Source organism: Passer domesticus, chromosome 3, assembly GCF_036417665.1.
Source record: "Passer domesticus isolate bPasDom1 chromosome 3, bPasDom1.hap1, whole genome shotgun sequence".
In the NCBI taxonomy this organism is placed as follows: Eukaryota; Metazoa; Chordata; class Aves; order Passeriformes; family Passeridae; genus Passer; species Passer domesticus.
In genome coordinates this window covers 50,870,468-50,895,727 of record NC_087476.1, presented here as the reverse complement: position 1 = coordinate 50,895,727, position 25,260 = coordinate 50,870,468, and the positions used below count along the sequence as shown (strand labels likewise).

The 25,260-nt window shown below is 39.0% G+C and overlaps 1 protein-coding gene across 3 annotated transcripts; it reads right to left on the bottom strand.

The window, feature by feature from the left end:
• Positions 1-7,931: 7,931 nt before the first annotated feature.
• GJA1 (gap junction protein alpha 1) lies at positions 7,932-17,238 on the bottom strand. 3 transcript variants are annotated; one of them, XM_064413038.1, is made up of 2 exons: positions 17,122-17,238; positions 7,932-11,013 (listed from the first exon to the last, which is right to left on the bottom strand). In XM_064413038.1, the coding sequence occupies exon 2, from the start codon at positions 10,995-10,997 to the stop codon at positions 9,852-9,854; it is 1,146 nt and encodes a 381-aa protein (XP_064269108.1). In that variant the 5' UTR covers positions 10,998-11,013; positions 17,122-17,238; the 3' UTR covers positions 7,932-9,851. The 3 variants fall into 3 exon arrangements, with proteins under 3 accessions (XP_064269108.1, XP_064269110.1, XP_064269109.1); XM_064413040.1 differs by having other exon boundaries at positions 7,932-11,009; positions 16,953-17,237; XM_064413039.1 differs by having other exon boundaries at positions 16,953-17,236.
• Positions 17,239-25,260: the final 8,022 nt, after the last annotated feature.

The window sequence follows — 25,260 nt, the reverse complement described above, 5'->3', positions numbered from 1 at the left end:
TGTGGCGCTCAGACCAGCTTAGTAACATCACCTTCTCTGATGGACACGCTGAATCAGCCACAGTGTCACTGGGATGTGGAAATATTGCCCCAAGCCCCAGGGCTGGCTGTGCCTCTGAATAGATGTACTGTGCTCAGACATGCAGAGTATACCTGACCACTGAGTAGAGGTAAAAAAAAAAAAGGGAGCAATGTCAGATAAATAATTAAAAAGTAGGCCCACACGAAGCTTCAACAAGGAATGACATGTGAAAGGTGAAAGCACAGCTGTACATATGGCTTTGAAAATGAGAAGTCTGTGTCTGAAAAAAAAAAAAAAAAAAAAAGAGGATGAGTTTCCTTTTCATACCCTTGAAGTGGACATTTTTCCTCAGTGTGGCTGTGTATTGCCCGGCAGCATTGTGAAGCAAACCACATTTCTCTGCTGAGATATGTATTCATCATATGTCTCAAAAGTGCAGTCAGGCCCAGAGAAACTCCATGAATTCCTGGAGACTCTTAAGCTCCGAGTTTCTCACCTCCAACACTTTCCACACTGTAATCTCAAATTCAAAGTTCCACTATTGTTGCATATGGGAAGATCACAGAACATCTACTTTAGTACAACTCTTTCTTTTGAAACATCCGTTTTCCGGCTGTCACCTTTTTCCTACACCACCTCTCATGTAGCTGTGCCTTGTCACTCCCTTTCCTTCCTCCTGCTCAGAGACCTGCAGCTCCACCATTGTAAAAATAGCTGGTGTGGAAGACTAACTTCTCTTGCTGCAGAAATGAAACAGCTGTGATTGCTTGAAATCTGGAAGAACTACCCAAATCATTCATCTCACTGCTTGCTCTTCCCCAGCCCTTTTCCTTGTTTTGCTGCTTTTCCAAAACATTTTTTCTTGTTTGAGCATAGGTGATGTTATAGTTATTATATAGTGGGCAATGTGGATGAAGCTATACTGATGCACCACGGGAAAGAGAAAAGGCAGCTTTAGTAGGTACCTCTCATACTCTTGAGGTCATGTGCTTTCTTTTCCTTAAGAAGTCCAAGAGTAGCTAAAAATAAGCGGAATGTAACATGCACAGAGAATACATTTCAATTAAAACTAATGGAATAAGCAGTAAAAATAAAAGCAAAGAGTCTGAGTCCAAACCATCATTCATCAGTAAAACCCTCATTCTGACATATGGTTATGTTTATGGTTTTGTATTATATTTAAATATAATAGAGAAGAACACCAATTCTTAAAAAAAGAAACAGTGATCTTTAAATGGAGCAAAAATCAAGACATGTGAGAGCACATATTCATTTACTGCATGGGAAGCAGAGCTGCTTCTGCCTGTCTAGTAACTCTGCCTGACCACAACTTTTGAAAACTAGTCTCAAGATTATTCTTCATTTGACCATTAATATATAAAATGATGCAAAATTGTGTCCTTTTGTCCTATGGAATCTTCCATAAGAAAAGTATATTTGGAATGGGCAAATAAAGAACAGTAGGTTTTGTGCTGAAAAAATAAATGCTAGGCAGTGAACAAGTGTGAGGCAAATAAAAATTAGTAATGTTCTGAGATACTCCAAGCGTCCTTTATACAAAAATGTTCTGTTCCTCTGCATTATTTTTCTCACCAGTTTGAATGGACTCTTGCTGCTTTTTTTTTTCTTCTCTTCTCTTAATGGTGTAGTTTTGAAAAGGTTGTTTACAAATTTATGTTGGGATGATAATCTCCAGAAAATGCCAAGTTGATTTAAAGAGCAAACCCCTGGACATTGGCAAGGACCTGTTGTAAGCTCACAGGAAATACTTGAAAAAATACTATGATATTAAAATTGCATTTGTCAATTGCCAATGGCAAACTCTAGATAAATTGTTCCCTTGGAGTCTCATTGAAATTTGTAACATCTATTTAATGTTATATTTATTGTGTCTGCATCCCTTCTGGATTCATCAAGTCAAAACTTTTTAAATTAAAAAAATTGATATATTCTAGTTACATGAATATGAAGAGTCCATGCAATGAGATAATCTACCTGTGATCTTCTGCCAACTTGACTGAGACACAGTTCAAGGTAAAATGTGTTTAGAATATGTTTAGATATCTGAAGTAGTAGATTACCAGCAAAGAAAACATTCCTGTTTCCTTATCATAGGGAGACTGTCTTCCTGCTGGTTGTGGATCCTCCTCCTGTGTGAAGTGTTAAAATATACTTGTTCAGCATTTTCAATTTCTTTTAGTAGTGATATGGAGGTTATGTATGGTCTCTGTGACTGTCCAGATTCTCTCTTTGACTCTCACAATGTGTAGTACTGGGGTTCATGCAGTATTGTCAGTGATGACTCCATAACAAACTAATTATACAGGGTTCTCAAAGTGCTTTGAAGATGAAAGGCACTGTATCAGTGCAACTCCAGGTATGATTATTATTATTGTTTATATAGCATACATAACCATTAGTGGGAGCCTAGATTTGAGTCCCTTTAGGACTAAGGTGGGAGGAAGATTTGGACAAATTCCATGTCCTGACACTTTCACTGCACCTGGTTAAGGTATATAACTAGAATTCTGAGTTGCTCTGACATCTTCCTTAATTGTAAAATAGTATGAAAAACAAAGTGATTGAAGCAAATTTGGGCTCCTATGAGGCCAGATACAAAATTACTTCATAAGCTGTCAGGCAAAACTTGTAGTAGATAGCATTCATTCTAAATAAATGAAATAGGAGATACAACAGCTTGTTAATTAATAGATATTTAATAGACCAGGTCCTTCTAAGGTATTTGAGTGGTTCCCAGCACATGACACAAGGAAAAAGATAATCATATGGAAAGCTTTTTTAGTACAAAACACTAAATACCGGTGGCATAAGTGATGCAGAAAAGAAGTGGGTGGTGGGAGAAGACGGCTGTATGGGAGGACTGAAGAAGACAACAGAGATTAAGAGGATAGTACAGCACACAGTTGAAGCCTCTGTCAGAATGCAGGAATCCTTTCACACCTTTGCAGATTGACTTTTCAGGACAAGGATGATTGACCAGCTTGCCCTGATTCTATAGGAAATCCTTTGGGAAACAATCCAGACCCACTTTCTCCACTCACACACCCTTTGCCATCACCAATTACCCTACCATTGAGAGACTGAGCACTACAGTCCATTCAAAGTCCACAAGCTGGAAAAACCAAAATGGAACCAGAAGAAATTCCTCAGAGATTATCCTAGACCTCAGAAAGTTACACAGGCTCATGGACTCACGGTTGGATCCTCTGTATGCTCCAAAGAAAAAACCCTACAGGAACTTGAATAAAAGAAGGAACTAAGTAAAGCTCAGAGAAGGATTTTCATCTCACATCACTCAACAGAAACTCCTTGTCCTCAACAGAAGTATGCTAGGTCAGGCCAGGTAGGATTCTTGCCTGAGTAATACTTTGCCTCCACACGCAAAACCCAGGTGGCAATCTTACAGCTGGCTATATATTCAGCTTTGAAACAACTATGATGAGTCTCCCAAATATATGGCAGAGCACTCCCAGTGAAACACTTTGAAGTAGTGATGCATAGATAATTTTGAATATTCCCCTTTGAATAGGGAAATTCAAAGTGTAAGCAGAGACTGTGTTTTGAAGAAGCCTTCCTGTGGAGGGTGTCCTATTATATGTAAATACTACTGAGAATAGCATGCAAATATGGTCATTAGGGAAGGTCTGAATTTTTCCAGAGCAACTTCAATTTTGGGCCAAGGTACTTCAGCCTTCAAAGGCAACAAACTCTGTGACTCAGCAGAAGGTGAGACTGAAAAGGCCTGTTTCAGCAAGAACGAGTGGTTTTCAGATGCTAAAGTATCCAGAGGATTTTCTAATGCCTTAAACTATTTCCCATGTTGCTCTCCTATTGAGTTAGTTGCAGACATGCAAAAAAGAAATAGTACCTATTCCCTGATTTCAGTGTTTTGTTATCAACTTGTTTTCCAGTATGGAACTTACACTATGGATGGAAAAAGAAGGAGAGGGAAGAGGATGAAAAGACCCCTACCCAAGCTAAGCTCCCAGAGAAACTGCTCAGTTGCTTGGGATATGAATAAACTTTCTAACAAGGATAAGAAGAGACAAAGTTAAAATTTCACCCCCCAACTGCCTAGCCCAGAAGAGTTAAATGCATATTATATATTACCCCACACTCCCTTATGTAAACCTGCAAAAATTTGACATGGACATCATGTAAATGTATTTCATTACATTAACAGAATTTATGTCTCTTTGTAAAAAAAATGCAAACCTTTAGACTACTTTTCATAAATTTGCCTCTAGACCAAGTTACAGTAAAAAGACAGTGTGAGGAAATAGTATGATTACACATGTTTAAGTAGTCACATCCAAGATTTCATAGCTTATACTCATCAGCTTTCCCCCTGCAGTTATATAAATGAAAATTAAATGTCATTATATATCTTTCTTGGTCCAATCTGTTTATGTTTGATGTTGAAAAGAATTTTAGCATTGATTTAAATGACTGAAATCCTGGAACTCATGTGAGCTTTTTCTGTCAGTTCTAATGGGAAGCATGTCACTGTGGTCTAGGCTTGTTTCAAGGAGCAATTTAAATGTCTGAACATTTTCCCTTTTATACTGGTCTAAGCCCACATGTCTCATTTTGTTGAGCAAATTTCCTCAACACAGCAGCAGAGACCTTTTTAAGTGATGGGAGAGGCCACAATCCCCAAAAAGCCATTACTTCTCACCAGTGACTCCCCTGACAGTGTATCACTAACCCAGTACAGGCTGTCCCAGATTCTCTGCCTCCAGCACTTAGGAGTTAAGGCAAAACAATCTGTGTAAAAACATGTCTGCCTTTGTCCAAGGTGCTTTTGCATTGTGAATGCCAGAAAGCTAGGAAGCTGGATGCAGCATTTTGGCTGCCAGGCAGAAAGAGTGAGCACAGCCATTTCAGAGGAGGCTGGTTTTACCACATTACTGACCAGCTGGATCTATTTAAACTGTTTATATTCATGGTATCCATTGATAATGCTCAACATGTTTACATCCACATCATCTTTATTACTTCACAGGGTCTTTGGTAGAGCTCCAGGTTAGGAAGTATTTAAGATAAGTTTAAGACAAGCATTCTTTTTTTTTTTTTTTTGTGTCTCTCAAAATACCTTTTAAATAGGGACAGGAACAAATAAGCTCTTCCTGTTTCAATCTAGTGATGTGCTAGCATCATGTAATTTACATCTGACACACTTTTCCAGGACTGGCAGAGTCTGGGTGTGAATATATCCTTGGGCACAGTCAAAAGCACATGATTTAAGACAGGGAAAGGCAGTCATCATCTTTGCAGAGCTGATTTTGCAGCCCCATGTTTCTGGAGCAATTATGCTAGAATAAGTTAAAATAAAATGGAGGACACTCAAATAGTTTCATGCATCTGAGGCAGATAATACATCTAGGTAGTGATTTCTCAGACATGACTTATCTTTCTGACCTTATTATCTATGTTGACAGTAGAAATAAAAGTAATGTAATGAGTAGCTCTGTATCATCAAAGGACTGTATTTTTGCCAGAGAAATCCTCTAAGTGCCATCCATTCCACCTCTGTCATCTGAGCTCTATGGCAGATCTAATGCAAATGGCTGGACAATGGCTGGAGAAACATGACTTCTCATGAGCAGCATGAGAAGTCAAGACATCTTCAAGGAGATTGTGTTAAATCTGACTATTTGAATAATACAGCACATTAAATGTTGGGTTCAGTAGAACACTCAATCCAGCTAGATTTGGATTAGGAGTAAATAGAAAGGAAAATTTCTACAGGAGGAAGATAAATCCTATTTTCTGCCCTAGTTTGTTTAAATTCTTGAAAAGAGAGCAGTGGTAATCATGGAGGAATTACAAGAAGGATTAAAAGTAGTGTTCTGTCTCAGCAGAATAAAAATAGACACCATCAAAACTAGAGGAGCTTTTGATCTGAATATATTCAGAACTCTGGATTAACCAGTCAAGATAACTTCAGAACTCCAACATCTGACTTGAAAAACTCTACTCCTTACATCACTATTTTTTTCCCTCTGTTTTAATCAATACCAAGCTGTAGAGAAAGTCTGAGGGAAAGGCGGCATGGTGGTAGTGCACTGTTGAGCCAGAGTTTTGCTGCTGAGTAGCACAGGAGTGCTCCAGACAGATGTGGAGATGTGGTTCTGGACAAATGACACAAGTGCATTCCTTAAAAATGATGGATTTCAGTGGCTGAGGAAGGTACGCTCACATAATTTGTTCCGGTTCTCAAACTCCACTTTAGTTTCCACTTTAAATATGGAAACAGAATTTCTAAATTAGGAAATACAGTGTGTGCTCACAGTATTTAAAACATCTTGAAATTACATGATATACATATAGATTTTAGGCTGTCTGTAACTTTTCCTTCTAACTTTACTCTTTAAAAACATTTCAAATTGCTGGGATAGGGTGGAAGACTTAAGATGATTTGCCTTTTTTGCAAAATACTGCTGCACAAAACACAAACACAATTTAAAAATAATTAACAGGGTGTGAATTTAGGCTTTATGTTTTTAATTACCTTCAGAGATTGTATTTTTGCATATTTTCCAGTTTGAAATCAATATCTAACATGTCCTTCTACAAAGGCTGAGAAGTGTGTGCTAGCATTGTATCACAGCTTATTTTGTGTCACCTGCAGACAAAGCAAATACTGCTGCAGGGATGCACTGGGAGAAAGAGCATAAAGAACTAGATGAATGGCATACAAAATTATGATGACTTTGAAGTGTATAATAAATGCTGTTCCCAGAAATAAATCTAGATGGGAAAAGTAGCCTCTGGGATGTCTTTACGCTACACATGCACACACCTGCACTACCACAAAAAAAATCACTCAGAGAGCCTTGGCATTGAAATTATTTCAGTTGTCCAAGATGCCCCATGGGACATACCTGACATTCAGCCTGTCTAGGAGACACTGCATTTTATCTCAGGGTGAGCCCTTCTCTGAATGTTGTGGTGTCCACCTTTCCAAGGACATGACTGTTACAAAATGCTTGGAATGCCCTTCCATTTGTGCAGACGAACTAGGACAAGCCAGCTTAAATATGACTCATTGTTATAATTTAAGGAAAACTTCAAGGAGTAATTCCTCATGCTGGTACTTCTGTAGTATCTCTCAGAGCTATAAATCCACTACCACTGCCTTGCTCTTTCACCCATCTTTACTAATAAGAAGGGGAAGAATTTGGACTTAAAATAACAAGCAAATTTGAAAGTAAAACCTTTTATGATAATCACATGACCATTATATTTTCATTTTTTAAATAAAAGAAAGAGTTGAACCACCTTACATCTAGAGTCCAATCCTGAAAAGCCAAGCACTGTATGACTTTATTAGTAATGGGGACATAAAAGGTGAAGCAGGAGAAGCAATATGCAAAATCCTAGCCTTATCAAAATCAGTACCTTTCTCCTAATGAGCTTGAAAAAATGAGTTTTTAATTTCAGAAATTGAAACTGCCTGTCACTTGAGCAATCTGATGACATGGGGAAATGTAAACAAGATGCAATGATTTCATAATGTTAAATCTAAGCCATATATAAAAATTGCTTGAGAAATTATGTGACAATCTTTTAGGACTGTAATTTTTATAATAGTTTGCAAATAAATATACATTTTCTGACTCTTAGCAAGATTTGTTCATGCTGAACATTACTTTGTTTCAGGAGTGGCAGAGACAATGCTTGTTTTTGAAGTTGTTGTGAGGGTGTCTGAATGTGGCCCTGTGGAATTTCAGTTCAAAGCAAATCCAGATGGATTAAATAAAGGATGGTTCTGAAATGCAGTGACTGGGGAAAAATGAATAAGGGAGGAATGAGCTTGGATTAAAAGCCTGAAACTAAAGATATCTATGGACATATGAAACAGTAAAAGACAATTAACAAATGTATTTATACTAAATTAAAACTTTATTGACTAATGTTCTCCAGACAACATGATCTGACAAACTATGGTTGCATACATGCAATGAAGTTGAAGACAACAGTAGTTTAACATGGAATGTCAAACAAATTATTATAATGTATTGAATGAAACAATTTATCTGTGTTGCTGCAAAATGAAACCAAGTTATGTATTTCCTTGGTCAATCTGTGTTCAGCTAAGAGTCTATGCATTTGAAGAAACTGGTAGATTTCTTTAGCATATATTTCAAATAAATTAGCTAGAATTGTACTCTTTAAAAATCCTTTCAACTTCACTTGCATTTCAAACATAATCTAACTGTAAACACTAAAGTTGCTAGAGCCATCTAGAAAGACCTAACTGTCAAACTCAGTGAACATTGCAGTTCAGTAAATATGAATATTTAGAACAAGAAAAATACCAGTTACTGCAAAAGCCATTTAGGCATATTTTATTATTAATCCAGCACAAAGCACTTCTAAGTTTCTCACATAAAAGACTAAAGCTTGCTTACAGTACTACATCTTCTATCATTCAAGCATCATTATTACCTATCAGGGAGATTGGCTAGATGACCTAATGGGTCTTTTCCACCCCTAACTTCTACAAAAGAAAATCATTCATGCCAGCAAGAACATGGTTCGCTACATCTTGGGCTTGATCCTGCAGATTTGTTGAGGCAAAACTCCCAACAACTTGAAGGAGAGATTTTCCAGAGCAAGACATCCAGGATTAGGCCCTTTAGATTTTTTTATTTTTATTTTTAAAAGAGCATCCATTTAGGATACATGGAAAATATTTTATAGAATTAAAAAAAATATAACAACGTGTGCTTCACTTACATTGAAGGAACCAGAGAATGTAAACACCATAGTGGCCCAGATCTTCACAACATCCATGAGAAAGTGTCAACTGCAAGTAACCTGTGTGCGTTTATTTCTCAGCCTATGCTTCTGAGGGTGTTTTGTGTATACCTTTACCTCCATATCCACACACATACGTACACCCTTGGTACGTATGAAGGTGTGATAAAATTCACTAAAGGCAGTTGCTTGCTTGTCTTGATGCTTAAATTTGCAAGTGGCAGCAAACTGTGTTTTATATAATACTAAAGAGACTACATAAGTAGCAGGACACAAGTATTGCTGTGGGCAAGACTGTGTCGTTGCCGGTTCCACGTATGTGGAGCCATCCCATTTACGCACATCACAAAATACACCTGCATGAAGGGCTGGAAGAGCAGGTGACCAAAGAATTTCTTGGTGGGCCATGCCTGAAATTTGAATTGAACGACTCAAAGACTGTAAATTGTCCTCACAGGAGGCTTCCAACAACCTGGAGGACCATGTAGGAAATTTTACCTTCAAAGTGCACTTTCTAAGAATGGAATGTTCTTGACAGGGAAATGATCAGAGGCAATCCTGGACTTTTTTGCATGCTGAATAGGAAAAATGTTTTCATCTTCTTCAGGTAGCACTTCACCCTGACAAATGTGAGTTCAGTTATTATTGGGTTTTAGTATTACAGAAGAATCTTTAGAAACAAACATGATAGTACACACATACACATACACTCGGATATTTACAGCCTTTCTAGAAAAACAGCCCTTTATCTTAGTACTACCTATTTTTTTCCTTTTTTTTTTTAGTATTTAAATTCTTTAAACCAGCTACATTAAATACCAATGTGTAGTGTACCACCCCACACCAACCCCACACCCCCCAAAGAACCAGCAAGTATTTTAAAAGTTTGTTTGCTTGTTTGTTTTGCTTTTTTTTTCTTTTATGATTGTTAAAATCTCCTGCTTGAGACTGTTAAGTACCACCTCCACTGGAACAAGATCAGCACTGACGGCATCTTCCAACGCACGTCGTTTCGTAGTTGAGCAAGTACTGCATCAAGAAGCTTAGATCTCCAGGTCGTCAGGTCGAGGCCTGCTGCTGGCTCGGCTGCTGGCTCTGCTGGGAGGCCTCTGGTCCACAATGGTGAGGGGCTGCAGCTCATGTCCTGACGCCAGTTTTTTCGTGTTCTGGTGCTCATCGGAGAAGTCGAAGGGCTGGGCGTGCGAGTTGGAGATGGTGCTGCCAGCCTGCCCCATTCTGTTCTGCTCCGCGCTGTAGTTGGCCCAGTTTTGCTCGCTGGCTTGCTTATTGTAGTTGCGACAGGAGGAGTTGTTCCTGTCTCCAGTGACAAGCTTGTACCCCGGGGGAGACATGGGAGACAAGGGGGCGGTGGGGGACGAGCAGCCATTGTAATAAGCATATTTGGGAGAGCCACAGTCCTTGGAAGGGCTCATGGCACCGCTGTGGGAGTAGGGGTCGGTTTTCCCTTTCACACGATCCTTGACACCCTTGAAGAACACGTAAAAAAGCTCAATGATGTTCAAGGCAAGAGACACCAAGGACACCACCAGCATGAAGAGGATGAAGATGGTTTTCTCAGTTGGACGGGAGAGGAAACAGTCCACTCTGTGTGGGCATGGGTCTCGCTCACAGGTGTAGATGGCATTCAGGCTAAACCCGTAAATGTACCACTGTATGAGCAAGAAAGCCACCTCGAAGACAGATTTAAACAGGATGCTGATGATATAAGTACGGAGCAGTCCCCCACGCATCTTCACTTTGCCATGCTCTTCAATCCCATACTTGAATTTCTTAATTTCTATTTGCTTGAGATGCATATCCACATTAACACCATCATTTGCCACTACTTTAAGCTCTTCTTCTCTTTTGTTCAGTTTCTCTTCTTTCCTCATTACATAGAACACATGTGCCAGGTACAAAAGGGTCGGTACAGACACAAATATGATCTGCAGAACCCAAAAGCGTACATGGGAGATAGGAAAGGACTTGTCATAGCAGACGTTCTCACAACCAGGCTGTTGAGTGTTACACCGGAATGCAGACTGTTCATCTCCCCAAGCAGATTCAACTGCTGTTCCCAATAGCAAGATTCGGAAAATGAAGAGGACAGACAGCCACACTTTCCCTCCTGCAGTAGAGTAGGCTTGAACTTTGTCAAGAAGTTTTCCCAAGGCACTCCAATCACCCATCTTCACAGGATGCTGGCTAAACAAGGACACAAAGGAAAAAAACAGCAAGGGTTAAGTCAGAGCTTTAATACCTTTGACACACTAAATCACTGATCAATGCTAATAGAGCAGTGGTGTCAGTTATGTTGCAATTAATGTATTTTACACAATCTGAAGAGAAACTGGAGTTTTAGTAAGTCTGCAGGTGAAGTGGGAAGTCAGGAAAACTGAAAAGAGAAAGTAACACAATGTCTCAGAACACAGTAGAAAAAGTTCCTAATTTCACTCCAGTTTTCAGGAAGCCCATGATAACCCACAGCGATCAGTGTGGTTGGCTCAGCTTCCTTGATGGCAGCCTCAGTTCTATGACCTACACCTGCCTTAGGTGAAAAACAGATGTGACATACAGCTGAAGCAGGGTGTGGAATAAGTAGTAGCACTACCTAAATAGGATTATATGAAAGATTTCTCAGTTTCAGTGAAGATTGATCATTCAATGTAATTTTTATGTTCACTTTTTCAGGTACTAAAAAAGCAAACCACAGTATAGCCTAAATACGATAGGTTAGCTTAGGTTAATATTGGGGTCACATTCCTAAAATTCTACCTTTGCAAAACACATACTGTTTTTCCTACAAGCAATATTAAACTGAGCTTCTGCCTGTAACTTCATACTATGCAATACATTTAAGGGTATAGTTCCTAATGATGCCAAGTTTATACTCTACTAAACTTCAGAAAAAGCATTTGCTGTCTAAATTAAGCTCATACATTAGTATTTGCATCATGAAGATCAAAGAAAGCATTCTTTACCTATAGTTTTATGAAGGAACAAAAAATTGTAAATACATGAAACACAGCATGTTACCATATTGGAGGAACTGGTTTCCTTTTTATCTGTGATTTGCTTAATTCATTGGAGTTTCAGGTTTGTATTTGCATCTTTGTGTATTTAAATTCCTTCTTTGTTTTGAAAGGAAAAGATTTAGGAAGAAAAAAAAAGGTAAATATGCTCTGTTTGTAAGGCGACTCCTGGCTTGTAATTTGCATTCCAAGTGTTGAACACTGCAAGTTTAAAGTGCCTTTCCTGACTTGAGTTTTAAAGTGCTCGTTTCTGGGACACAGGCAGCTTTTCTGGATATGTGGAAACACACAGAATGGCATAAAAGAAATGAAATCATTTGCTTGATGTTCTAGATTCCTAGGAAAAACAAATTTCACTATAGATTTTTATCAGCTGGAGAATGGTAATCTTATTAAAACATGTTTTAACTTGCCCGACATGAAAAAGCATGAAATCATATGAAATCAGGAACTTAAAACGAAAAATAATCATGAAGTTTCCCTTTTAATGTGAATGCTGCAGGGCACAGATATTTGTTCCATGGATGCTGAGTAATCCCTTCCTGGTATTAACAGTTTTGATAATGTCCAAATTATTTCCTCCCCACTGCATCATGGATATATTCCCTAGTGAAGGTCATTTATAGAATATGGGCTTTTTGGATAATTCATAAAATGGGAAATTTTAGCACCAAGGAGACTTGCTTTCAAGAAGTGGTGAGTCACTGGGAACACAATATCATAAATCTGGCAGACTCAAACATAACAATAGATGCCAAATAAAAACACACCATTCCTGCCACCGAGTCTGAGAGAGAGTAATGGAAGACGAGTGTTTAAAGTACTCGCTCTGATAGCTCTGAGATGTCAATTATCTTTGAACCCCTGAAAAATATCCCAGGGCCATTTCCTCCATCTGCCTTAACAGCTGGCTCTGGAGCAGCCACTGCAGCCTGTTGACCCTTCCTCATGTAATTAGCTCTTCTCATGAATAAAGCCCCATCAAAGGATCAGGCCTGCTTCAAACTTTTAAAACTGGAAGCTTCTGCTGGGAGGAGCAAACAGAGCATGTTTGTCTCTGACACATCCCCTCAGCCATCCTCAGCTTTCATCCTTCCCAGAAAAACTGAGTTTGTCTTTTTGGGCTGGAGCGGCAGAGAAGGAGTGTGGAGGTCCCTGGAAAGTCTGGAATGAAATGTGACCACGTTCCTCCTCAGGCAGAGATTGTTAAAACAGAGAACAGCCTGTAACTATACAACACGTGAAGTTTGTTTTCAAGGCAAGTTATTTGCTCCATGTCCTAGTGCAAGGGGACAGAAGGAGCCTTTTTCAAGAAACAGCTTCTTGATTTAATTAGTCAGCTTTCCAGTGACTAGAAACTATTGGGTTAACAGACTTTCCTCAGACTCGACGTACTTTTTTTACTGTCTAAATGTTATTTCAGATTGAAAGCCTGATTAAGAAAACAGAGGATATGTTATTTCTAGGCAGTTATGTGTTGTTTGTTTTCTAATTACACTCCTCTCTGGTTCATTAATGCAATATGATTTACTTCAGTTTTGACCTACTTAATCCCACACCTGCAGTATTTGGAGAATTTACTCCCTATTTTTTTAATTTGCTTCAGCATGCAAAATTGCTAAGTTTCATTTGTGTCCGCTGGCAATATAAACTCCAGGAGGAAACATTCCATGCTTGAATTACTCATACATAGTTCTGAAAAGCAACTTTTTTAAAAAGAGATCAGTTACATGCTAGCCTTTGCCAGTGATAAAAAAAACCACATCAATTCAAAACATTGTACTGTTAATCAGATAACCTTGTGGTGGCACAAATATATTATTCCTTTTCTTAAGTGGATTCCATTGCTTTATGAAACACAGTACTTTGCTTTGTTGTAGAGAAAATTCATTCATCGGATCTAACTTGTTTACTTTCAGGGCACTGAAAGACCAGTTTTATTAACCGATTACAAATCTGTTTATCAGGTACAAAAAGAGGTTTTGTATCAAACAGGTACTTAAGTATTCTAGCTTTGTAATTAGCTTGAAATGGTTGGCAGACAACCTTTAAAAATAGCTCTTTAGCTTTCTGTCTTTAGCTTGTTTTAACACTTCCAAATAACTTAAAGGAGTCCACTGAATGACACAGGCTGGCCTATTCAATTCATACAAGTTCATTACTTCAGGAGTTTAAGGATACGGCTGATGATGAGTACGTGCATTTCATGAGTTCCTCCTGATTAATACTTCAGAGGATCATAACCTTCTCTGAGGCAGACTACTGCTAGCATTAAAATCCAGCAGTCTTTAAAAGATGGATTTCTTCCAGGTCCTACTGTGTGTGGGTAAAGGCAGGGAAAAAAAATCCGTAGAACAGCAGGAGATCTGACAGCATTCATCTGCACGGGTTTAGGATGACCACTTATATAAGACATTTGATTTGTAAGCCACAATTAAGAAATTCTAGAACTATTTTTTATGGATGGCATTCATCATGTCATCTGGTTCATATTTTCCAAGAAGAATAATGCAAACTCAGTGCTGTTGTAATGTCCTAGGTCTGACTACAGTGTTAGAAGGTCACATGCCAGTGGATGGAAGAGCAGCAAGAGTTAGAGTGGGTTCTAAAGTGGCATTGTGCAGCTGAAGTAATTGGGAAATAGGCCAAAGCTTTGGTTTTCAACATTTTCTAATTTTTTATTTGTGCTCGCACACACCTAGACAACCCTGAACATAAATCAGCTTGAGCATTTCCCAAAAGTAACATGCATCACAAAGAAGCTGAGATGTACAACTCATTGGGTTTGGACCTGCTGGAACAATGAAGGCTAGTTTCAAAAATCTTATAAAAATAAGCAAATGCCTTGCAGACATTCCCTTGGGAAGGTGTAGCTCATATATAGGTCTGCAGATGAGCTTCAGTTCATTTCAGCCACAGGACAAAGGTTGCGCACAAAATGGTTGCAGTAACTAGAATTTAAAGTGTCACAACACTTTAAATGTTTTTTCCTTTGTCTGCCAGTACTGCTGGTGGTCAGTCACTACCAGATGTACCTCATAGCCTCTGCCTTTCCCATCTTGTACCCTCCACACCTAATTTAATTTTAAAGCGTATTTGCAAAGGCAACTGTAAGCACTTTCTTAGATGTTCCCTAGTTGTACAAGTCAGGTCTATCCTCTGTGTTAATGCTCAGATTCATCCCTCTCCTGACTCACTTTGGAATTAAGGGAAGGAACGCTGAATTCCCTGAGGGGGCCTCAGGTCCTCTGATGCTCCTGCTTGAGAATCTTGAAATATGGATGTCTAAGTACATAAATGGCACAAACAACAGTCCAAGTGCCTCTACAGGAGACAAATTCAGTGAGTAACATGGGAAGGAGATACCAGAGATTGGGGAGCAAGACAGCAATGTATCTAATGAAACAGATGCATTGCTCAATGTCCTCTAACCTTCCCCATACCCACAGGAATCCTTGGCCCTGGTTCATTGCAGAGACAAATAAAACTAATCTCTTGGGCTTGCATAATATGAGAGCTGAGATAACTTTAGAGTGTTAAATCTGTCTGCGCTCCTGTGTGTATAAGCGTTCAGCTTTATGTTGCAAATCAAATCCCTTGTGTCCATCCCTCTCTTCCCTCTCCTGATCCCAGCCTGCCCTTGCCTTTCTGCCATTCGAGTGCTCGTTAGGTATCGTGGGTCAGCGCCAGTGTTTGGCTTTGAAGTTTCTGAAGGAAACACTTCAGTAAACATCCCAAAGACTAGAGGCTTAAATTCTGCCGCGTAGTGTGCTGTCCAGATGTTAAAAATGGCAGGATGAAAGCTTCACGCACGTCCCCTAACTTGCTCCCCATGCGCACACAAACACGCGCGCATACACAGGGACGGACGTCAGGCAAAAGGTGTCCATATCCCATTTTTGTGCTCATTACCAGGGTTTTCATCAAAAGTATCACATACAAACATGAAATCCTCAGAGGAAATATGCTGCTCCATGAGGCTTGCTGGTTATCTCAAGGCAAAATATGAGGACACATATAAGCACACAATATCCTTGTTCATGTGTTACTCGATAAGATAGACTCTCTGCTTCGTCTGTCTTTCAGCTGAAGGCTCTTTTTTCTCCTTCCTCGTGCTGCTTTTTAACTACTGCTATGAGGAATCACTCCAAGTCTCCCAACATGAAAAGGTTTTTGGTTCTCCAAGAGATGCTGCTCAAGTATTTTTCCCTCTGCATTTAGACAATTAAGTCTTTGAGGTATTATACAGGGAATGTGTCATATGCGGATTATGTACAGTCCTTCCTAGACAATTTTCATTTATATCTACCCAAGACTTTCACAGACATTGCCAGCGTGGTAAGGCATATCATGATATCCCACATTCCTTCTCTAAAATCCCTCACTGAGGTTGCTAAAACAGAGTAACTATATACAAACCAGGTTAAAAATCCATAACCCGTGTCTGGATTTTATCACATCTATTTTAAAAGAAAAAGGGAAAAAAACTTATCAGGAAGACCACGTGAAAGTCACCACTTCAGTAGCTGCAGCACTTTAACAAGCCATCTAATTAAGAAGCTTACTCTGCTCAAACTATCAGGCATCAATCAGGATTTCCATATGAAAGCAAAACGTGTGGGGAAGGAATGGGACGCATCCAAGTTAAGGTCTCCCTGTTACTAACTTCTGATGCAATTTCGGTAGAGCAGAGGAGAGCGCACCTCGGCTTTTTCTTAAAGGAGCTGAGATAGCCCGAGAGCAGTGGAGGGGAGAGATCGCTTGTGGCAGCAACAAGTCTGCTCAGCCCGGCACTCGCAACTTCGCCGCAGTTCCTCCTTCGGCTGAACAAGGCTACGAGTTGTAAAAGTGTAGCACTTCTAGAAATGCAGAGAAATGTGACAAAAGAAAGCAAAGAATTCTTCCAAGCTGGAATTTACCGCTTTAAGAGAGAATCTACGCTGTTTAGAGATGTGTGTTTTTAAACAAGTTCAACCCTCAACGCAATAACGCAGAATTCTTAGGGTGGAGAGGAAAAAAAAAAAAAAGAAAAAAGAAAATAAGTATTTTCAGAAAAAAAAAAAAAGGAAAAAGGATCCATAAAATGATGAAAAAATAAAACTTTAAACTTACCCTTGCTGATCAGCAGTGAAAATGGATCAGAGCACTTCTTTGGAGGGTTAAACTAAAATGGAAGAGCACGTTCAGGCACTCAGACCTGTCTATTTAAAGTTTAAAAGTCTACTGCTGTTTTGTATTTTTCATCCTTCCTTCCCCACTAATGAAAGAAAAGTGCTGATACCTCGTAAAAGTTTTTTCAAGTTGGAACACTGGGAGAGCTTTTAAGAAGTTTTCAAGCCTCTGACTGTGCGAGAGGAGGGGAGAGGGAGGGGAGGCAGCCCGGGAGGAGGGGCGCTCTGCGGGCGGAGAGCTCGGAGCTGGGGGAGGAGGAGGGAGAAGGTTGAAGGCACAGCAAAAAAAACAGCCCGCGGAAAGACAGAGCATGGCACTACATCTTGCTGATGTAACAAAACAAAGACACGGGCAGTCAGCAGCCGCCCCACAGCCCCCGGTCACTGGGGCACCTGGGTGCCACGGTGACCGGATCTGGGCTCGCCGGGGACAGATGCAACAAGTTGGCTCTGTGGTGTGCCAGGAGTTTCACTGCAGGGAAAGGCAGAAATGCAGTGAAAGGCATTAATGAGTAACCAACGTGGACATTCTGGATGAGGGGGCTGCATCTCCTAGCCACCACTCAGGAAAGGAAGCCCTCCAAAGCCCTCTCTACTTTTCTGTTGTGAACACAGCCTTGTTTACCGAGGTCAATTTCCTTTACGTGCACACATGAAAGTACACACCAAAAGCAGCGTGTTTGTTTCCACGGAAGATATGCATCACATATTTTTTTACTATTATTTGTGTGTGCATGTGTGCGTGTGTCTGTCCCACGGGAGAAATGAAGAAATGATCTCACATTCCAGGATACTCTTTCCAGGAAACTTCAGAAAATAAAGCATAGTATAGAGAATCAGGCTTCAATAGTGAGAAATGTTCTTGATAATTTTTGAACACATTCTACAGAATAAAAGCGTGCTTCAAAACTGATCTATGCAATTGGAACAAAAGTAATTTGGCTGTGCTTCTGCCTAGACCCTGGTAAATGCTCCTTGAAAAATGCCTTGTCTGTAGAACAGAGATTAATTTGTTTCTTTATTTTAAGCTCCTCACACATGGAGTTCAAAAGTCATTAGGAATTGGTCTTGTCCTTGCTCATGTCATGGAGTATTAGCTGCTCCATGGGGCCTAAGAGCTTCTCTAGAAGTGTCCTGGTCAGATGGTTCTCCATGAAGTTTCACACTTTGGGTTGTACCAGGCTCACTTGGGTTTCAACTCATGTTATTCTCAACAATAACATTTCTGGGCTCAGTAGCATGGATAAGCATTTTTTGCTCTTTGAAGGGAAGAAGTTCAGCAATGGGTATGGAGCTATTCCTAGATAAATGTCCTCTTTACAGTTCATTTTTGAAATAATGAGTTACATTCTGCCACACAACCTAGATATTACTGCTTATGTTTCACAGCTCTTCCCTACTGTTTTTCACCTAGATCTCTCTATAGAAGAGACAATATCTTTGTAGAAATATACTCAGCAGGGAGTTTTGAAGCAAGGAGCTAAACACACCCATCCTGGTTCTTGCTCTGGAGCAGTTAATAGCAGCCCACACTGCCTCCTGTTTGACAAAATGGGATAGTACACTACAGTGCACACCTCCCCTTCTTCCAGCTGCAGACAAAGACAACCGGTTTGCTCAGTTTCCTCTTTTTCCTTTGATAGTGGCTGTTAGTTTGTTAGTTTTGACTTCTTTTTTTTCCCTCCTCTTGTTTTTACAGTTGTCCAAGCCATATGGCAGAAAGAAACTTCAGGTTTTCTGAAGGTAGTTTTCAGGTTGCCTTTTCTCATCACATTAGGGAGAATTGTAACTTTGTGCCTCACAGACTGTGGGCCCTTCTTCTTGAAAACATAAATTGTAATATACAAACCATAGTGTTTCACTGTCTTCATGACTGCGGTATAGACAGTGAGCAGAGAGCATGTAGGGCTCCTGCTAGTGTCTGTAAAACAGTGGTTATTCTGGAGCAAAGTACAAAACTCTGTCAATGTGACTATGTGTGTTAATGTTGAGACATTGAGGACATTTTGGATGTCGTGTATGTTGGTCCTGAAAAAAATTGCCCCTTAGGAAAGCAGAATTATGCCAAGAATAAACCCTTGAATTATAACATGCAAGAATACAAAGCTATCATTCCCTTTTGAAGCTGGCAAGATTGCAAGATCACAAGATCACAGGGTCCAGCTTGCCTGGTCTTGCATTTTCCCTTTTTCTTCCAGTATAGGCTTTGCAATTTTTCAAACATTATGGTTTTGAAGGAAGGAAGAAGAAGTATTTCTCCACTTAAATTAAAACTCCCAGCATTTGTGAGAAGCCCAGCAATCTTAAAGCCCAGTTTGGAAACCTAAAATGTGTACATTAGTAACAAGGGGAGAATGGTTTTGCAGCCATGTTAAGCATAGGACTTGGTTTTGCTATGGCATTATCTACATGCAAAAGGGAAAGGTTTACAAATCTCCACTGAGATACTGTGTAGAATTAGGAAGGACTATTATCTGTCCTGATAAGAATTACTTGAAAATGTCTCTTAGAGTTTGGAAATATGTATTCATGATCACATTTTAAAGACTATTACCAGAACATATCCAGCTTCAGGTGATGCAATGATCTACCATTTCACAAGGTTACAAGAAAACCTCACACTCATTTGCTTGCAAGGGGAACAATTGTTTCAGATGGAACAAATGTCCTCACACACAACCCTTCTTCATCTGAAACTGTGTTCAACAGGAAAGCACAAGGGTGTCAGATCTGAGATGTTTTCAAATATGTTCATAATTATGGACTAAGAGAGGGGTAAGAAAATCACAGTTAGGTTTGAAGTCTCACATTGTAGAAGACAGATTTTTTTCACATTAAAAAAAAAGAAATATTTTGAGGCATTGAACTGTCTGGGAACTCTCTTGCAATCCATTGATGTTTTGCCTTTTGGAGCAAACAGCACTGTCTTTGTAGTGCAAGGATTCCAGAACCTGTTTGCCTTTGTTTTGGCAGCTGCAGCACAATCTGTAAGGGCACTGTTGCACCTCAACCCAGGTGCAGTGCTGGAGCACAGGCTCTGCCAAGTGCCCCTCTGAGGCTGAACCTCAGGATGACTTCCATAGTGCTTCTGTCCACTCTCTGCTGAATCCTCACCTAAACAGTGAAATAGCTCAGAGCCCACACTGCCCACTGCTGCTGCTGTTCTATGCAGACTTACCAAAGGGAACTGAAATTTGGATTATTTAGTACTTCCAGTTTTGGCACATATTCGTGGTTAATACAGAACTCACTCCACTGTTTTCTTTGTAGTTAATACCTTATCACAAGTGAAACATTTCATTAAAAACCCCTTTTTTTCCTCATATTTCTTCCAAATAGTCCCTCAATAATTTTTGAGCAACCTGATTCACTAGAAAAGCCGACATGAATGTTTCATTTGGAAGGCTCTATCCAGTCCTTTGACCATCACCAAATCCCCCATGGATAGCAGTGGGGTTCATGATCTACTTCCAATTAAGCATGTCTCTGGTTTGTGGGGCTCTTAAAATGAATCATATGGCTTCACTTGTTTTCAATTTGCCTGCAAAATTCACTTCCCAGTACTTCCATGCACAGCACTGTCCTCATCCTGTGCTTTTTGGTAGAGGAATCCACAGACCAAGTAACATGAGCTGAATATACAGTAAATAGAGGTTAATATACACAGGCAGGGCAGATTTTCTTGCTTTCAAGGTAGCTGTGCGGTCACTCACGTTCCTGGATGGTGCATAAGCTTTGGCAGTTTTCACTGATATCCCTTCTCACACATTTGGCTTTGAAGACAAACTTGTGAATAATGCGTGGCCCTGCTTCACGCCCTATGGAGGTAAAGCTTTTCAGAACATCCAAGGAACAATAATGTGGTATTTCATGATTACCTAAGCACATAAATGTGCAGACTAATGCCTTTTTTTTTTTTTTAACCCAGTGGGATTTTTTTTTTGCTTGTTTAAGGGATTTACGTCACGTAGAAATACAACTCAGCTTTGAAGTAGCTGGCCACAGTGCTTGCACGTTCTTCCAGCTGGGGTGACTGGGTTGGAGCTCACTGATGCACCCAGCACACCCTTGAGTCTAAGAAGCACAGCCATATCCACCCTCTGCCCCAAGTTTCAAAGGGTCATTGCTTGTTCAAAACAGACAGTTAAAGGCAATTCTCATCCTTCAGGGCGGTATCTGATCCCACTTGGTTGGCACAGCACATAGCCTATAAGAATATTCTCTTACAATAATTTTAAGGATAGTAATAATAAAAGGAGGATAATCACAAGACTGCCTGTTAGTGAGTTCACCTTCCATTCCTTGTTGAAACTGGTCTCTCAGATTAATTTAATTCAAAGCTAGATATTCCCCAGGGGAAAAAGAGTCTTATTCAGCAGAAGATATATTCGGCTCTTACTGTCTGCAGAAGATAAGAATTGCTATTGGAAAAGAGACCCTGCTGGAAAAAGCAGCAGACTGAAGAACTTAAATGAAAGCAGCAAGTTCTCTATGACAGACGCCATTGCATCAGAGCCCACCCTAAGGAATGGTCACCATTCTCTGGAACTACATTGCACTGTTGTACAGTCATCTGTCTACAATCTCAGAGTGTTTTATAAATATTATCACAGAATAAGTTACGTTATAGTAGCTTCTTTTATGGACTTGGAAAGTTTGTCATGGAGAATATGAGCAGCTCTTCTGAGTCACAGACAGCTCATGGCTCAACCAGAATGAGAAACAACATTTCTTAAAGTCAGGGTCCATCCTTTAAGACCCAACTTATTCTGATTTGTTCTCTAGTTGCATTTTGGAATATCAGCTAGCAGGACAAACAACTAAGTGTGAGTTTCTTTTTAAAATTTATGAGTATCACCGAGAAGGAAAATAAAGTGCTCAAAACTTAGGGTGATGGTTTCCTTTCTGTTCTTTGTGCTTGCAACTTCATACCACTAAGGTCTTATCACAACTTCATGGAGATACTCAGCTTGCTCACTTTCACATGCTACATTTAGAAATATGAATTCACTCCTGTGTCAGTGATGAAGGCGAGAAGGACAATACAGGAAGGTTCAGATGCTCTTCAGCTGTGCCAAGAAACTTCTAAACCTCATTAAAGACAGCTTAAACACCATAAAAGTGGGTCTGAATCCCAAGATTGTAACTGATTCCAATCAATATGTCCTCTGAACTAGAGGCCCCTCCAGAAAGACATTAGAAAAGTATTCAAACAAAGACTGAAGTATAAGTTCACAGATCCTTATGAATTTGGCTCCACCTTCTGTACACAGTGAAAATAAACATGAATTATATTGGATCTTGAATGCAAGGTAATATCTTTCTGTTTATTTTATTTTTAATTTCACATTAAAAATTCCAGCAGTGAGATGGTTTTACAGTATTTTGTGAGCTTCTCTCTGTTGATGGTGGTGAGGATTCAAAGTCCTTCACTCCCAAAGGACGGGAGATAAATATGGCCATTTCATGTTTTCAAACTACAGAGTAACAGTGTGATGATTGTCTTTCACAAAACTGTCTTTAAATTCTTCAGGAGGTCTGGAAATGATGGAATTTATTAACAATGAAATAAAATAAAATTTCAGGATATCCATTGGCATTGTATCCTACTTAGTCTTATGGGTAATCTCACAGAAGGTAATAAATTTGCGCACATAAAGTATTATCCAGCAATATAAATAAAGGTTGTACAACCAAACTACAAAATAATAATCTTTGCAAATGAAAGAAAACCAGAGTAGTTAAGTCCCCAAAATTACTACGTAGCTGAAAATACTTCTGTAACTTTATTGATGAAAAAAATCTTTATTATGAAAAAAAAATTGCTGTGCAATAATCATTGGGCTTTGGATGTTTAGAATAAGTGAGCTGTTTTGACGTAATTCTAATACTTTTTATCCAGGATTTAGAAACAGCAACTGCCTTTCTATGGAAGTCTTAGAAATCTTGTAGAGATTGATGAGTTTTCCACATGTGTTTGAACTGAGGGACAGAAAATTTCGCTACTTTCAGAGGAGCAAAGAGGAAATGGGTGAGCTTTCTTCCCCTCAAGAAACCATGCCTTTTCAATCCTGTTCTCAGAATATCCTCGAGTTTTATTTAATTTTGATTTTTGGTCTTTTTTAAATAATTCCAGATTCACTCATCATTTGAGTGAATTTATTAGTGTGAGGTACTGTGCTTTAGTAAGAGAACAATATTTTTACATTTAGCTAGTCAATATCATTGGTTACAGCGAATTAAACTGAGCTGCTTCAATATTTAAATGAGCATTGAAATCTAACTAAATGGACTTTTTATCTAGAATATCAAAATGAACATTTTTTATTGCTAGTCTAAACATTGATATTTAGAAAAAAAGTCCCTTTTTTATCAATTCCTACATAGAAAAAACTAGAATCAGTATTTTACAGGCTCTCCTATTATGTCATGCATTAAAATAAAGTGTGTTAATTATAATTGTAGCAGTACATTATAATTGTAACTGTTGGGTTATTTTTTTTTATTTTTACAAGATTCAAGAATGTTTTTGGGAAGCCTTTACCAGTAGATACAATTATGTTTAGATTGACATATGGCTTCATTCACATTTCACTGAGTGACTCTGCCCACTCACATGCAGACAGATTATGCTGGTCATTTATTTTAAAGTCTTCTTCTCACACGACTGCCAAGGAAACAAAGAGGTTTATCTTTCCTCTCACTTTAAGATGGTTTTTGCCTGCAAAAAAGAGAAATTTAATGTCATCTAAGAGAATGGGCCTGAAGCACATTATTTAAAAAAATTCTGAAAATCAGAGGCAGAGGGAGTGAGATGTTCCTGGCTGAAAGGGAAAGGTGCACTCACTGGGCTTCTTGATAGCACCACAGGGGAGTTTGAGGACATGAACATTTCAAGGTTTCCCACTCACTTCCCCTACACCACTCTGTTGCCATTTGCTGTACAGCTGCTTATATGTTGGGCAGAATCACTTGAGGAGCATAATTGCCTCTTTCTTTTGGAAGCCTGCAGAATTAATGGTGCTGAGGATATGAAAAGGTCTTCAAAGAACTAAAGGTCAAGAAATTCTACATAAAAGCAAAGTAAAAACTAGTAATAGGGTTTACTGCTGGTAAAAACACAAATTGATTTAAAATATACTACAAATTAAGAGGTTCCCATAAGAACAGCTTTGGGAAAACAACTGGAAAATTAATCTACTGGAATTAGCAGTTTCTGTTATAGATTTTCCCAGAAGGACAGGTTCCAGTATAATCCATGACTCATTTTTTTAGGCAGTAAAGAACATCAGGTCCAGAAATCTGCTTTGAATTTAAATGTGTGTACATTCATTAATTTAATTTCTCAAAGACTTTTAGATTAACTGAACTGAAAAAGAAATGTAGTCAAGTTACACTTGATCATCAGTATCAGTAATATAAGTTACACTTGATCATCAGTATCAGTAATTTAATGACATATACAAATGATGCATAAAGAACATAAAAAATCCTGACTTCACAGTTTAGGCTGGGAACTGCTCATTAGTTATTGCCAGCACTGTTCAGCAGACATGAAGATAGGTGCATAAGGGAAAACATCACATAACACATAACAATAGCTTTCAGCTATTAAACTTCAAGACAAAGTACATTGTTTCAAAAGAATGCTAAAAGCATGTTCAATAATGTAAGAAAAATTAGTTGTAATGTACTGAGCATTAAACTAAGGGTTTCCTTTTACGTATCAAATTTGAATAGTAAAACCTTGAAATAAACAACTCTCAATTACCTGCCCTAAAACTGACACTGGTGTGTTATTCAAAAATGTTGTTCTTGCACACTTGATCACAATAAAACTCAAAATGGGTACTAATAATCTCAGAATCTTCCATATGTGCAGCATATTTTTAGAAGATGGAAGGTACAAATTAAATCAGTGTTCTCACAAAAAAGGTTATATCTAGCAAATTCTGTCTAAAATCTAAGTAAGAAATGGTAGACAATGCCTGTAAGATGTTATCTCTTATGAAAAAAAAAAGTCTTTATATAATAGCATATTAATGGTGACCTAGTGTTGTCAGCAATGAGGATGAGAATGAATTCAGAATTTATGTCCTAGTACAGATATGGAGAGCTGAGGCACAAAAGTCCTAATTTCTGTCCAGCTGCCTTTCTTCAGTGATTACCAAGCTCTGGAAAAGCACAGATTCCTGCAAAGCGCAGGAAGCATCAGTGGTGATCAACAGGCCCAGAACCACCCCACATGG